General features: G+C 42.5%; 1 protein-coding gene across 2 annotated transcripts in view; it reads right to left on the bottom strand.

The window, feature by feature from the left end:
- plekhg5b (pleckstrin homology domain containing, family G (with RhoGef domain) member 5b) overlaps positions 1-15,611 on the bottom strand; it is a gene marked incomplete at its 3' end in the record, with an annotated part of 92,890 nt that overhangs the window by 51,565 nt on the left and 25,714 nt on the right. For both annotated transcript variants that reach the window (XM_080469522.1, XM_080469523.1), the window contains exon 2: positions 9,586-9,662. In XM_080469522.1, coding sequence (XP_080325648.1) covers positions 9,586-9,662 — 77 coding nt within the window. The remainder of the gene's footprint in view (positions 1-9,585; positions 9,663-15,611) is intronic.

The following is a 15,611-nucleotide window of genomic DNA, read 5'->3' as shown; positions in this document are numbered from 1 at the left end:
CTAGCTCAGTTGGTAGAGCATGAGACTCACAATCTCAGGGGTAGTGGGTTCGTGTCCCACGCCGGGCGTCACCTTCCCGTGGGCTCACCATCTGCAGGAAGGTTCTTAATCGGTGCATTGTGACCTGGGTGGCTGTTCTCAGACTGTCACCCCCGTGACCCGGAAACGGATAAGCGGAAGAAAATGAATGAAAAAAAAAAGATGAATGAATAAAGTGTTTGGATCACATAAAATAAACCATAGTTTTCTTTTCATATATTTGTGCCTTTAAATGATGTATATACTTCATGGACTAGTCTGGTATGAAGTTATCTGGACTGTAAAGAGGAGATGATTAATGGTGAATCAACAACAGTGAGTTACAATTCCAGAAAAAAAAATAAAAAACCCGCCAGTCTGATCCTGACTGTATTTTTCCATCGAAATAGATGCAGTAAAAGTTCACATGTGGCATTTTTGGACAAAACATTTCTCTGGAATCCCAGAGGGGGAATTGAACACTGGAGAGCTCCAAATAGGACTACATCACTCCACTGGCTTGTTTTCCTGTCTGCAACTGAAACACAGCGACTCTAAACACAACGAACCCCCAACCGTCTATTTTGCTCCAGATCTACTTAGCAGCTACATGTGGATGTTTTTGTCTGCGTCAGCGAAGCAGGTAATGAAAAGGACGTACCCAATCACCCTTCCTTTAAAAAACAAATTAGCACCAGCTTCTCAACGGGCAGTTTCATGTTGACCTGTGATTAGGTAACTTTTCCTCGGGCCCCCCCAGTCTTAAACTCCAAACGTCTCCCGAGTCGTCAGAGCATTTCAGACCACCGTTTCCATTAGCCGGTTTGCATTACTTCATAAAGTAAACTTTCCAAGAACTTTACAGTGAAAGCTGAGGTCATGTCCTTCAGCAATTTTTTCCAAGAAAACCAATCTGAAGACTATTTGGCGTCTGCAGTCTTCTGAGGTACTACAACAGAAGTACAACAGAAGCTCTGAGGAAACACTGTGCATTTGGGTGGAAAACTCAGCAAAATTGATGAAACATACTGTGTTTTACCTTACAGGAATAAATCAGCTGTGACAACTTTCTCTTGAGGACACTTGAAACATTCTCAAGAAGAGCGAGAGAGAGAGAGAGAGAAACAAATGACTCACTGGGTATGATCATGGCAGTTTTGCCCTTTTTAGACATCAACTGGAACTCCTTAAAAAAAGACACGACAAACAGAGAAGACAGCGAGAGGAGGCAGATAAATTAAGAGCGCTGCGTGACCTTTGTTGCAGAAGTGAATCTCTGACTGCCATCAGAAATGCGCCAAGTTGTGAGAAGAACTCCACAACGCAGAGAAGTTAATCCATCCCTACCGGGATAAAGGGACCTAATACACGGCAGGCGTCAGCTCCCTGACACATAGAGAAAGTGGGCATGCAGCCCAAATGAGTGAGTTTATTTAGCAGATCCCTGTCAGTGTCACTTAGGAGAGATTTTTCACCCGAGCAGATAGTTGGAGGCGGTGTTAGGTCAGTAGGTGCAGTGTGTCGGTATTTGCCCAGTAAAAAGTAAAAGAAAGAAAGAAAGTCACACATGGAAAAGGACTAATTTGATGAGTCAAACAAGTGAAATATATCAGATGAGTGAACTCCAGTCTTACTATTATGATATTAATTCCGCTAAATCATCAGCAAAGGATTACTCACAGTATGTGACTGAATGAGGACAAAAGAGAGGGAGAACCAGAAAAGGGAGAATGACGAACGGAAACACAAGGAGAGTGAGAGTGAGACGTCACACCTCCACTTCAAAACAGAGCACAAATATAGAAATTCAAGCAATTGGTATAAGAAAATGTAAATCACTTGAAAATACAGAGAAGGTGGATAAGTAAAGAAAGTTTCTCACAAATTGACATCAACATCAATCCAAAAGAATTCTAGACATTTCTATTAGTTTCATATCCTGATTTGAGGAAAGGTTGCAGTCTCCTGAATGCTCCATATACACGTGACATTTTCATCTTTTCACCTGAAAATGACGTCTATGTCGTCCTCAGAAACGCTGACGTCAAACTTGTGCAAGCGTTGAGAATAATCCGTTATTAAGTCTTGCATAACTGTAAACTGTTGACACGAGACCTGGAGGAGAGCTGCTCTCTCTCTATTGTCCTTCTTCTTCAGCTGATTATTAGGTTAAGTGTTGGCTTAATCTGTGTTCTCAACTTGTTATTATTTCACTCAACTCTTGATGAGGAGACGAGCAGACCTGAACCAACTCAGCCTTCTCTGCATTCACAATAACTGTCATGCGCATTAGCTGCAGTAACTAAACGTTTTCCTTTCTGGTAGTTGTCTGCTTGTCAGGACAAGCAGCAAAAAAAGTACAAACTACTGCCATTAAATCATAAAGCGGTCTCTTTTCAGGAGAGCAGAGCATTAAAGCAGCTTAAAGAGCATCTTCCTCCCATTAACTGATGGAACTTTAACTGAACTTAAGTGAAGGCAAAAGACAAACTCACAGTGTGATAGCAATATGGCAATAAGACTATCTAAGAGGTAATGCAAGTAACTAGTTACTTTTGAATAGCCAGTTAATTGCAGACGTGAGTTGGAATTTTGGTTGAGCCAGAAAGGGCATCGGGCATAAAAACTAGACAAGTTTACAAGACCAGTGAAGGAAGTCCACTACTATTTGAAGAAGTAACTTGTAACTCTAATCAAGTTCTAATGTTCAGTAAGAATTTACAATACATGTCATGTGCCTCTTTTAATCACAAATCCAGCTCCCATTCGACTAAACTGTACACACTTCAATTTTTCCATTTCAGGTCATCATATTCACAGACGGCTGGAAAAGCCATATGCAGACAGAAAGCAGGTCAGCTGACTGAAACGTGTCCTCATCCTTTAGGTCTCTGTCAAACCCCCCCGGTTTCTTCACGTTATCCCTGCGCCTCCAGCTGTTTGGGTCGGGAGGGGCCCGTCCCCTCGGCAACCCACACCTTTCGATTCATCGTGTCTGATCCTGTCAGAGTCCCGGGGGAAGGGGGGGGGGGGGGGGGGGGAACGACAGAGACTGGGACAGAAGTGAAGAAGGGCAAAGAGGAGGAGGGGTAGTAAGCCATCGGGGAGAATATTGAAGTGAGCAAGCTCAGACTAGCACAGAGCGCTAACCAGCGTAATCTCAAATGAATCTTGCCGCCGCGGCCAAGAAGCAATGCCGAATTGAACGTCATCTCTTAATTGGACCGAATCCAAAGCTTATTTGGAATCCCTTTGACATAATGAAACCTAAAGTAAAAAAAAAAAAAAAGAAAAGGAAAAGACATCCAACCATGCCAACAAAACTATGTTACACACATGTGGGAGGCGTCGTGGAAGTGTTCACGTTCATCAGGTCTGGCTTACTTAAGAAAATGTAATATAAAAAATTAACTGTTGCCTTCACCCAACTAGTGGAGTTACCGTATGAATGCTGCCATCACAGCACCTGGTGTAAAGAAAGAATTGGACCCCGAGACATCAGGTCATTGTTTCCTTAATTTTTAGTCATTTGTTTTCTCAAAACACCGTTGGTGTAAGTAGTTTAATGGCAGTTTGTTGTTTGTATTTTGTCAAAAACAGCCAATTTAACATCCACTTTCTTGATCTCATGAATCTATTTAAGAATGTAATTCCAGTAGTTTAATCAAGGACAATCTCTTTGGCTCAGTTTGCTCTGATGAATCAAAGACATAGAAAAAATTAAAAAGAAGAGGCAGGCATCAGATCTTTCATCTTCTTGTCTCAAATACTGAATTGATGTGTTCGATTGATGATGATGATGGCTTTGAATTAGTAGTTTGTTTAGCTGTGTGGTTTCCAGTCTGCGGTTGCCATTGATGATTGTGCCAGAGATCGCACGGGGGTATCAAGACTTTGTCTTCTCTGAAGTTGTCAAAAGTCGACCTGAACATGTCAAAGGCAACCAAAATGGGAATATTAATTGAATCCAGAGCAGATGGTACACAGCTTATGAGCCGACGCGTGTGTGTGGCTTTTGCATGTTTTCCCTTTGCACGGATACGCCTTCTCTCCAGCATTTTGGTTATTTTGTGTATTCAAGCACGCGCGAATTTGTGCGAGATTGTCTGTTCCTATGTGCTCGCTCTGTGATGGTCTGCTCAGTCAGATAAACACAGCGAGTGAAGCAAAACTAAGTGCAACGAAGGAATATCTGCCGCTACTTCTAAAGCAGTATCCCGTTAGTTTACGCCACCTGGCGATAAAAGCAAACGCAAACCGTAAAGGACCAGACAAATCTGCCAGCTGTTTCTGCATGCTTTCAAGGAACATGAAGAAATCGCAGCACCAGGGTGAACTGAGGTGCCTTACCCTCCGAGCACTGGTGCATACTACTGTGACGGAGCCGCAGCAGCAGCAGCACGAGTGCAGGGTGACACCTGGTGTGGTTTCACTAAGCTCCGGCGCAGGTGAACCCATTCAGGTCACAGCCAGTCGAGCTGAGACGGGAGGAGTCGCAGTCCCGTCTGGAGCTGATCTATGGCAGGAGGAGGATCGAAGACGAGCCTGTCTGGGAATAAAACCGGCCTGAGGTCCTCGCCGTCTCTCTCTGTATCAGTGTTTTTGTCTGCTCTGTGTCCTGCTGCCAAGCCGCCAGCGTTTCGAAGAGAGTGTTCAGAGTACCTTCAAAAACTCTTAAAGTGAACCATTAAAGTTTAATGTTTTCTTCTCCCGATATTTCTGAGTGGAAACGGCTTTCTTTGATGTGTCTAAATCTGTTGCGGGGGCGGAGCAGGTGAAAGTCGGGGGGGCATATTTATGTTCAAATTCTTCCAAGAAATGTGTCTCTTACCAGTCGAGCAACTGCACAGTAAAAGAGCTTCTGAGGGGAAAGTAAGAGCAGAGAGAGTCCTGCAGGCCAGGCCTTCTATGACATTGCCCCCTGCTGTTTAAAACATGCTACAGGCAACATGTGCAACAGTTAAGCAACAACCAGAAGAGAAGAACGGGTCAAATGAGTTTCTACGAGAAAATGATCCCTCATCATATGGAACATGAGTGAGATCTTGACTATTCACAACTGATAAAATCTCAAGAAATTTCACGAATTGCGACATCTCTGTGTTCCCTCGTTACAAGGCCAGAGAAGTCTGAGCGAGGAAGTGCACGTGTTGAAGTAGTAAAACCGAGCCGTCATTATGCAACAGCGTGGAGTCAGAAATCTCACTGACTCATCGACAAGTGTAATCTTTCCACTGAATGGTGTCATTAGACCCCTTTTACTGAGCAGATGGGGAATGCTTCGGGACAAAAAGATAGAGTTCAGATTTCAACAATTCGGTTTCATGTTCCCAAATCAAACCATATAAAGGGGCTTTTCCGACTTAAGATAGAAAAAACTCTTAAAAAGAGCAGATTAGCAGTTGAACAGACGCTCTAAGAAATTATCAAGTTGCTGAGCCAGAGGTTAACTTCTCAAATGGAATACAATTATGACCAACAGACTCATTTTATTTTTTCCCCAAGAGTGTGATCATCACTGTAGGCCACAAGTCGGGTAACAACAACAACAACAATAATAATAATAATAATAATATTAATAATAATAAGTCAATGATAATGTGTCATGAGAGCAAAGCAGCACAGAAGCAGCAAATACACAGCGAGACCACAATATAAGATGCAGTGATTGAATAATAAACAGATTCTACTTACAGTACTCTCTGATGAACGTAATCCTGTAAGGAAAGTGTTGCATTCACCCATTCGCTCATATTCTCACACCATAGGTGAGGGCTGTCGTGCAAAAGGGCTTGATCCCACAGTTGTGAGCAATTTGGAATTCAGTGCCTTGCCCAAGGATACTTTGATATGTAGTTAGAGCACCTAAGTAAATATACTGAGAGCTACAGGGGTCCTCAAGTTTTTGTAATGCTACGGGCAAGGTGGGGCTGACCTACAACCAGGGGAGGAGTTCAAGTATGTTGGAGTCTTGTTCAGAAGTGATGGGAAAAGAGACTGTGAGCTCAACTGCAGTGATGAGGCCGCTGTATCGGACAGTTGTGGTGAAGAAGAAACTAAACTAACTTTAAGGTCCATCTACATCCCCACCCTCGCTTATGGTCCTGGACTTTGGGTCATGGCCATAAGAATCAGATTTCAGATCGAAACAGCTGAAATGAGTTTTCTCTGCAAGATGGCGGGCCTCACTCTTCATGATAGAGTGAGAAGCTCGACCATCTGAGAGAGAGAGTAGAGTCGCTACTCCTCCACAATGAGAGGAGCCAGGTGACGTGGTTCAAGCATCTGCTAATGATGCCCCTTTGTCACCTCTGAGTATGAGAACATCTGAATTGGGGGGAGGCTCATGGTTGGCCCGGGAACTGCAGGAGAGATTATACAGTATGTCTCGGTTGGTCTGAGAGCAGCTGGAGGTGTTTGGGTGTCTTAGCTTCATACTGCTAACAGGATGGATGGATGGATTCCCCAAAACATAATGATGGCAGCAACATAGTATGGACATCACAATCTTAACCTATCCCCTTAATTCTACCTGTTCCAGTCCACACACTGAAGTTTGCCGCTGCACTCCTTACATGATAACATCGATCCTAACCATAGCGAAGGAGAAAGCAGCCAGTCTTGTTCACAACTCACACAAAACCGCACACCAGGAGCAACTTAGTCATGTGAGAGGGGCCAGATTGTGATCAAGAAGTGACTCCATCCTCTCAGGAAAAGCAGATTTTGGAGACTCAAAAAGTGAGCTGTAGGGAAAAAGCCAACTCTGATAGTTTGAGTTAAGCACATTTACAGCCCCCCTCTTCTTATTGTTATTCTCCGTTACCATGGAGAAAGACTACACATAACCATCTCCCTCTCTCTACATGCTCTGTGACTTCAACATCTCGTCTTTCTGTCGTCGTCCCATTTCATTGTTTCCACAGAGAGGACAGCAGGAGACACCGCCGCCATTCAATAGGGGAAAATCCGCCTAATGCCCGGCTCCGGTGGCAGGAGGGAGACGTCAGGGGTGAAGCAGACAAACCAAAACATCCCAGAGCGACTGACAGGCAGACCAGACATTATGTCGGTTTCCCCCGCTCCTCTGGCCAGACTCCCATTTTCAGAAACCAGTGGCTTCAAAGGAATAATTCATTTCACAGTCTGGTGGCCAGACACACAGCCGCAAGACTCACGCCCCTTTTAGCACCTAATAGAAAAAAAAAAAAAAAAAAAGAGCAGCTTTTTTCCACTCCGCTTCACCTTCTACAATGCCCACTACAACACAAGAAGGACTAAGTATTGTCTGGTGACATGCACCGAGAGCCAAAAGCTTAAAATCAGTCAAACTTTATTAGTATGATACCCTACAAGCAGGTAATGCAAGTTAAAGTGCTTCATAGAGGATTGACAAGGTGATGAGACTGAACCAGAAGATTAACTAGAGTCAAGGAGACACTACTCTTTTGTTTTGATTTTTGGAATTTTTTGGGATGGGCTTCCCCTAGGGGGTGCCAGAGAGCTTAAGTGGTAACAAAAAGTCTGGGGGTCATGGGAATGCATTTTCCCAACATGAAATTTAAATTTTTTGAAATTTGTAACGACATCATTGCTTTTCTTATCCATCATCCCTATCAGCATCACAATTCATCGATCCCTTAGAAAACCAGCGCAACTGCCAAAATTGTGGTTTAAAGGTGGCAAAGTAATTAATAAGGTTGGAGGAACCTAATCGTGGGTAAAATGACTACTTTATAAATTTGGGGGAACAAACAAAACCTTACATTTTAATTCATGACTGACAAAACTAAACAACGGGGTACCAGATGAAATAATGTCTGGTGATAAGCAACAATAATTAAAAGCTTGAAGGGAGTTACAAAGATCAGGGCGTGTGCTTCTTCAATTTAGAGGCATTTAAGTGCAAAGTCAAAGCCACTGGCCATGTAATCACATAGCAGCCTTCAAAATGACACAAATAAGCCATTTTGATCCGACATCCCTCTTTGCATCATTTGTAAGGCTCCTCCCAAACCAGTGCGGATCATGCAAATAGGTCCGCTTCAGGCAAACTAACTTGTTTGGTTAAGCACAGACTGTGGTATAGGCTGAGATAAGTGCGTGTTAAAGTTGGAAAAACCTCACTGTGGTTACCATGACTACATTGCTTATGTTTGGAGATCTTTCTCATCATGGTTGGAATAATATCCTTTTGGTTAAAGGTTAGGAGAACCAACCATCATGGCTGTGGCGAGAAGGAACTGGTATGGCAGTCAGCAGGAAGAGGCGATGCAAACACTGGTCATAGGGTGTCATGGACACAGGCTGGAGTGAGTGTGGTAGTAGTAGTAGTGAAGTGAAAAAGGTAAACATCTGTTGTGTTCCAGCAGTTTGTTCACATGACGACGACGTGGTGAGCCTCTAATAATCCCCACCAGAGGGGAATGTTCTCAAAACGCTCTCGTCTCCATCAGGTTGAAAGCAACACTGCTGAAAGGTGAAGTCCTGCAATTCAATACTTTTTTCTGCACCAACGCAAAATGACTGCCTCAACACAACTATAGCATCACCCGTTGTTGTCGTCAGGACATGGAAACGCCAAATGTTTTAACATTTCTTGTGTTAACCTTTCTGCTGCGATTGCCAAGAACACACTGGATGTGCAGCTCTTTACTGAAATGAATATAAAAGCACTGAACTATTTCCAGCAGATCATTCTGGTTCAAATAACAGCCTCAGCATTGAAGTTGTGGTGTCTTCAAGTGTTTTGAAATAACGAATACCAAAGAGGATGTCACTGTTCACCCTGTACAAACAGAATATGTTAGCAGTGTGATGTTTGGCAAAGACTAGTTTTAGCACAAGTAACACATACAACTAATCTAGGCCACTTCTTGTCAGAATCTGTCAATAGAACTCAAGATCTTATAAGAAATTGGCAAAACTAAAGACACAGTACTGTCCCAGCGCAACAAATTAAGTATAAACCTATAAAATGGCAATAACAAGCTGAAATTCATGAGAGAGACTTTACGAGTGTTACCAATTGTTTCTTCGTCAATTTATCAGCTGCTTTTTTTTTTTTTTTTAGAGATGTCACCCACAGCAGCTCAATGCAGTTCGTTGTTGTTACACTGGATGATCTCCCTGCTGCAACCAGAATTCGACCCTGGTCCCTCATCAACAGGAATTTCTTGGATTGGGCTACGGTGCATTTTTCAATAAACTCCAATGACTTCCAATAAAACACTGCATCCAGTTCAAAACTCTAACTTCTCACGTTTAATCCATCCATTCAAAACCTCCTTTGACTCGCTGGCCTCCATTAGCCAGCGCGGGGTTATTTTAAAGCGACGTTGATCATATGGATCCAGTTCACAGTTGTAATTCTCCACTCAAACTATCAGCTTTTGCTTTTAGCTAATGCAATTGATTGTGTTGTTTCAAGTAAAGTCAAGTCCAAGATCTTTGGCGAGTGTCAAGTCCAGGGAAGAAGCATTGTTTTTTTTTTTTTTTAAATAAGACAAAATGTTAAACCCGTCATTCTCATGGATGAAGACTTTTCTTTAAGTTTTAGCGTCCTACCTTGGAGGCCCTCCTGTGATCAGGACACTCGGGGTGCTGGCACATCACTCCGTCCTCCTCCTGGACAGGCTTGTCATCTGAAACACAACAACACAGGTCAGTTTGACATCACTGCACTAAAACATTAAAGCAGCCACCCAGTCAGCTGTATATGCATTAACACACCTTTCTTGGTAAAACTGCCTGTGTTTATATAAAGATGGGAGAAAAAAGAAAAAAAAAAAAAAAAGGCTGGAGAGGGACTATGAATACAAGAAGCACTCTCGCATCGTGACAGAGGGCCTTTTTTTTAAAGAAGAAGAGGAGAGAATTTGGGTTAAAGACTTTACTTGAAGGAAAGGTAAACAGAAGGAAAAGGGTTGGGTGTGTTTTTGGGAGGAGATCAGAGGGAAAGGAGTAACGAGCAAAGAGGCCGGAAGAAAACGGAGCAAATGAGAGGAAGCCCCATTCGGCGTTTTGAACCAGAGTGCACTCACGGTGGGGTCGCTCGCTGCACTCCACTGCACAATAACAAATCACCGTTGTCAAATAAACCTGGAAAATCTTCCTCCATTAGTTGCATTGAGAGTTTTGATAAAAGGCGGTGTTTATACCTCCATCTTCTCCGTGTACACACAAGATAAAAATATCATAACACGAGACCCCGAGCGCACTGATATTTACGTCGGCGTAATGAGAAAAACAGCAAACGCGCGTGCAGAAAGGAGAAAAAAAAAACCCCAACGAGGAGCCAGGAGAGTCAGAGGGGGGGATCAGACAGTGAAGGTGCTCGCTAGGAAAGTCTCACATTTCTAAGCAAAACAAGACTTTGTTGTAAAATCCTTGGCAGCCAGCTCAGATAACCTGTTTTAATGCCACCATTAAAATACCAGCTTTAAATCACGAGTAACAAGGACGACTTGAGATAGGCCGATAAGATTTATATTGTGAAATGTAAACTTCAAAGTGTGGCATTTATACGGTGCTCCGTAGTTTGTATATTAAAATACCAAAGCTATATGACTTCATGTTTATTCTATCTATGTTGTTTCACTATTTTACTTTATTTATGATTCGTACAAATATTTTTGTTGAAATTTACATCAAATATGTAATCCGTGCTTGAGGTGCATGAGGTTAAATCTTCACCTTGAATATTTGACACCTGGGTTTGAGTCTCAGTTGCAGGATGAAGGGCAAACATTACAAAAACTAACCAAATCTGCAGTGCAAGTTGCAATGATTAAAATGGAACGGCTGAACAGACTATGATTACTTATATTTAATCTGGCTGCACAGAATACTTCAACGTCATCATTGTCATGACATTAACATGTACAATATACATAATCGCAAAAGACTGACTGAATTAAAAGGAGTTGTTTCTGTGTATGAGTTCATGCCCCACAAATCCAAAATGACCGAATTCATCAACGAACCAAAACACTGAAACTTGAAAGCCAAAACAAATCAGAGCTGAGCGTTCCACCAGCCAAAGTAACTCTGGGACTACTGACTGTTTGTAGAACAAGTAGAACATTTTTTGTTGAATGCTAGACTTCCTGTAATTTCACAAAAGATGTTGCTGTCAAAGGCTAATAAAAAAGCAACAGTGATTGCATCCATTTTTACTATAAAATCAAATGAGTTGGGTTGTAATAAAATAGTTTTATTTATTGTGATTTGCCAACAAGATTGTTCGGGAAAACCAACTATAATGCTTGTGACACAAAGCATAACCTGCATATTTGTATATTATTATAATATCGCTGAAAATCGTGCCATTTACCATTTCACCCGCTGAGAAAAAAGAATTTACCATCATGAAAGAATCAAATTGTGATGCCCTCCTCTGAGCTGTGGAGCAGAAACAAGTCACCTTGAGTCATCCACTTGACTACAGCTCCACTGGCGGGTCAGAAGGTGCTCGTGAGGAAGAGGGAAAAACACTGTAATTGGTGCATTCCTCAGAGCCCGAGGCCTCCCCAGAGGGAAGGTAAGGGTCAACCTGTCTACAGTGAGTTCACTTTATAGTAGTGAAAACAAGACTAAGAGTCCCGCGTTAGAAAGCTGTGAGACTGTACATGGGCACTGAGGGGGCTTCAACTCAGCGCAAAGGTTACCAGGCCAATGCACTGGTGTTTAGAAAGTAACCCTTTTAGCTAAGTACAGTCACAGGCAAACATTTGATGAAGAGGACGATATATCTTCATTCCTTTGAACCGGGCATGTCAGACATGCAGCCGGTGCATACACAAGAGGGATCAATCTGGCCTGCTGGAGTTTTGCATGTTGTCCATTAGCCTGCAATGCTTTTGAGGTGAAAAACCGAATCCAAATTGCTTATGCATGAAAATGTGATCGAGTCCGGCTGTCAATCCAGAGTGTACACAACTTCAATTAGCGAGCATGAGCTCCATCATTTTAAAGTCAAAATAAAGTCAGTAGCAATCGGGTTCTTTTTTGTATGAGCATTCTGTTGTCACATAGTGACCTCCAGAGGACCTACATCGTATGTATTAAGTCACATCTTAGTGGCATGACCTGCCAAATAATAAAAAAAAAGAAAGAAAAGTGTGATGTATAGTCTGTTATGTTTACAAACCTGCACCCAACTAACTGTCATTTCTTGTGTCGTGCCCTCCGTATGGTTTGAAAGCTTCGGCCGAGCATTTTAGCAATCCAACTGAAGCCCAGACTGCTCTGTCAAAGTTCCAGCACCTTCCAGGAAAGCAGAAAAACGCTCTCTCTGCCGCGCTGGGAGCAGGCCGAGACGCGCTCTCAGCTCCGACTGCGGCCTCTGCCAGTGGGCCTCACGGATAATGGTTCCCTCCGGGTTTACAAGCAGCAAGCTGCAGAGGGAGCTTCCAGCTTTTATGGAGTGCTTCCCAAAGAGGCCGAACCTCCTCCACCACAGAGTAGACTTCACAGTTTTCCACTGAACAAATGTTACATGGCCTCATCGGTGTGATCTCATGTCTCATCGCAGGGATGTGGAAGAGTAAACGCGCCATGAAACCGGTTCCTCTGAAGGTCCAGAGGCCAGCTCATGCTTGAAAGGCCAAGTATTCCTCACTGTTTTGAGTTACTTGATTATGAGCGAACAGAGGCTGCCCAATTATCACCCCAACAGCAGTCTCCCTGGGCTCGATAGAGGGTTAAGTGACTCTCGGCTCACTGTTTTGACGTTGCCGCCTGTAGATGTATTGTTTGGCGGAGTCTTGCCACTTTCATCAGCGTTGTTTTGACCACAGCCTGCAGCTGTTTCCACCGAGAAAGCTCCACAAGCCCACACTACACCACCAGCTCAGCACCCAGCTGGCGGATCGCTGGTAAACTATGATTACAGAGCCTGATCATTTTAATGTGACCAAAACTCAGACACAGGTCGACTGAAAACTGTCATCAAATTAATCTGGGGGAAGAAATATGAACTTTGCCTTCACCTATTGGAAGCGTTAATAATCCGCTGTTCAAGTACATTGGTTCACAAACCAATATAGCGTAGGTCCACTATCAGGTGATGGTGAATGTTGGGTTATGAAGTAAAGGTCAATGATAAGGTCTTTGGTAATCTGGTATCCAGAACCACCTTTGGCTTTGCCCAAGTAAATGAGGTTGGAAATGCCCAGCAGAAGCATCACAGGTCAATATAACGGTGTGGATTACAATGCTGCGTCTTTTTGATTCAAATCTGCACCAGTACAAAGTAAAAAGCCCCAACTGACCCACAACCTCAAACTGGATTGATTTCCACCCGTCCAGAGCTTTCCCCTCCCCTTTTCACGACACTGTCTTTAATGTTAGAATCAGACAATTGACTGTCGAGCCTCCATCTTCTCTCCTACTTGCTCATATCTTGCTGACTCTTCCTCTTTCTCTCCCTCTCTCTGATGAACTGGAATTCCTGAACTCAGCACTGCTGATTAAGCCAAAAGCAAACACACGCACGCACGTGACAGCATACAATGAGCTCGCACACTAAAGGGAGACAGTGGTGTGTCCCATCCTCGCCTGGAGCAAATGCCCATTAGATACCCAGAAATAATCCAGAGCAGGACCGCGCACACTCTAAGCACGCCTCATGCACTACTGCTCATTCACAAATATTCTCCCCTGTCAGTCTTAACTTTGTAGCGTTGGAATTTTTATGACAGATTTAGTAACCAAGTGGCTTCGATGACTCTTCTGTATTTTAGTGGTGTGATGTTACATTTAGCTTTCAGAAGGTAGTTGTAATATATTCACACACAGATCTATGTACCTGCTCTAAACACCAATAGGCCAGAACATTATGACCACCTGAATGATGCCGTGGATGTACTGTGATTCACTGTGTATTGTCACATATTTGTATAAAAAAAAAAAAAAAAAAAGAGCCTCTGCAGCAGTTTGAGCTACAGTAGCTCGTCTGTTGGATCAGCTTTTTCTTCCTGGTACCACTCAGATTGAGGCCCCATTTACACGACAACGTTCCAAGTGACAACGCTTCTTTTGTTTCAGAAAAGTTTGGCGTTTAAAAGGCAACAGCAGATACACTGGAAACTATGTAGTTAGCATGCCAGGCCATGAGGTGGCGCTGTTGGTAGTTTCTGTAATAAAACCACACATACATGCGTGCAGAGAACAATCCGCTATAAACGTTAACATCGAGAGTACCCGACATTCGTCTGGACACATAACGGGTGAATTTCAACTATAAAACTACCAACATGGATTATAAGACTAGAATCCGGACTGGAAGTGATGCCACGACAGGGACCGCCGTGTTTGTTACTCATGAATGAGCCGAACCATTTACCATGGCTGTGGTCTGTGCGTGAAAGACAAGTTCCACTTTGGGAGCCGGTTTGAAAAAGTGACTGTTGCAGTGCTTACAAATACGTTTTTTTTTCATGTTTACATGTATTCAACCAGACACATTTCAAAATGAGCAATTATTAGTTTATTATAAATATAGGGATTAGCTTTACAGATTTAGCAGACAAACAAAGCACAAACTGTGCTCCTGGCAAGTTTTGTACTTTTATTTGTTACATAACTGTAACTCAAATGTCATTAAAAAAACAACAAAAAAAACCCATCATGAAGACTTCACCTAAGGCTGTTGAAAATTGCATTTATATAATAGATTATTAATTAATTAAAATAAGGAAGAGATTACATGATAATGAAAAAAGTAATTACTTGCAGCCTTCGAGCATGCACGGGTATTTGTTTGGGGACAAAAAGAAACAAAATATACACATATTATTGGTTATGAACTCTGTCAAGTGTGTAGGATACTTTCGAGAACAACTGGCATATCAGCATCTGGTAAATGCACTAACCCACTCTGGAAAATTAACCATTTGCAGTCATCTATAAGGAGGAAGCAAAGATATAAGATTAAACCCGACATCTCGCTTTAATTTACCCCATTTGGCAGCTTAGCCGACGCACTGATTCATACAGAGTTTATGTTTGCAGGGGAAAAGGCTTTTACGACGAGGATTAGCTGATGTATGTGACAGCGTAACACTATTTTGGCAAAAGCTAATGGAGTATACATTTTCCTAAATCCAATCAGGAGCCAGACAGCGTCCCCCACTGTTACTCTAAACTCTGATAACATCCAGAAGTGGCTCATGCACAGCTGGGAAACAATGTGGTGGACGTGCTCATTGGAAGCAGAGCGTATGTTTAACGTGACATCTTACCTCGCAAACTAATGCAGTCATTTCATGACGTGGCCCTTTAAATCAGAGTTAATCTATACATTGGATTATATTAGAGACAATTTGGTCAATTCTAACACAAGTGCTCTCTAACATTTCTCAGTCAACCTTTTATAGCATTTTGTTTCCCCCCAACCTTCAAGAAAACTGTGAAAAACATATAAAGACGTACGGTACGCAATGATTCACCAGTATTTCATTTATTCAACATTCTTGTAACTCAAAAGTTACAGCGCCTCTTAAAAATACATATTTAATTTGAAAATCTTTCTAATACCAAAAAAAGCAAAAAATAATAATAAACATGTCATTAAAAAACATACTAAGGTG

The sequence above is a fragment of the Lipophrys pholis genome (assembly GCF_963383615.2).
Source record: "Lipophrys pholis genome assembly, chromosome: 8".
Classification (NCBI taxonomy): Eukaryota; Metazoa; Chordata; class Actinopteri; order Blenniiformes; family Blenniidae; genus Lipophrys; species Lipophrys pholis.
Note: the sequence above shows the minus strand (reverse complement) of the source record. Positions and strands in the feature narration are given on the sequence as shown.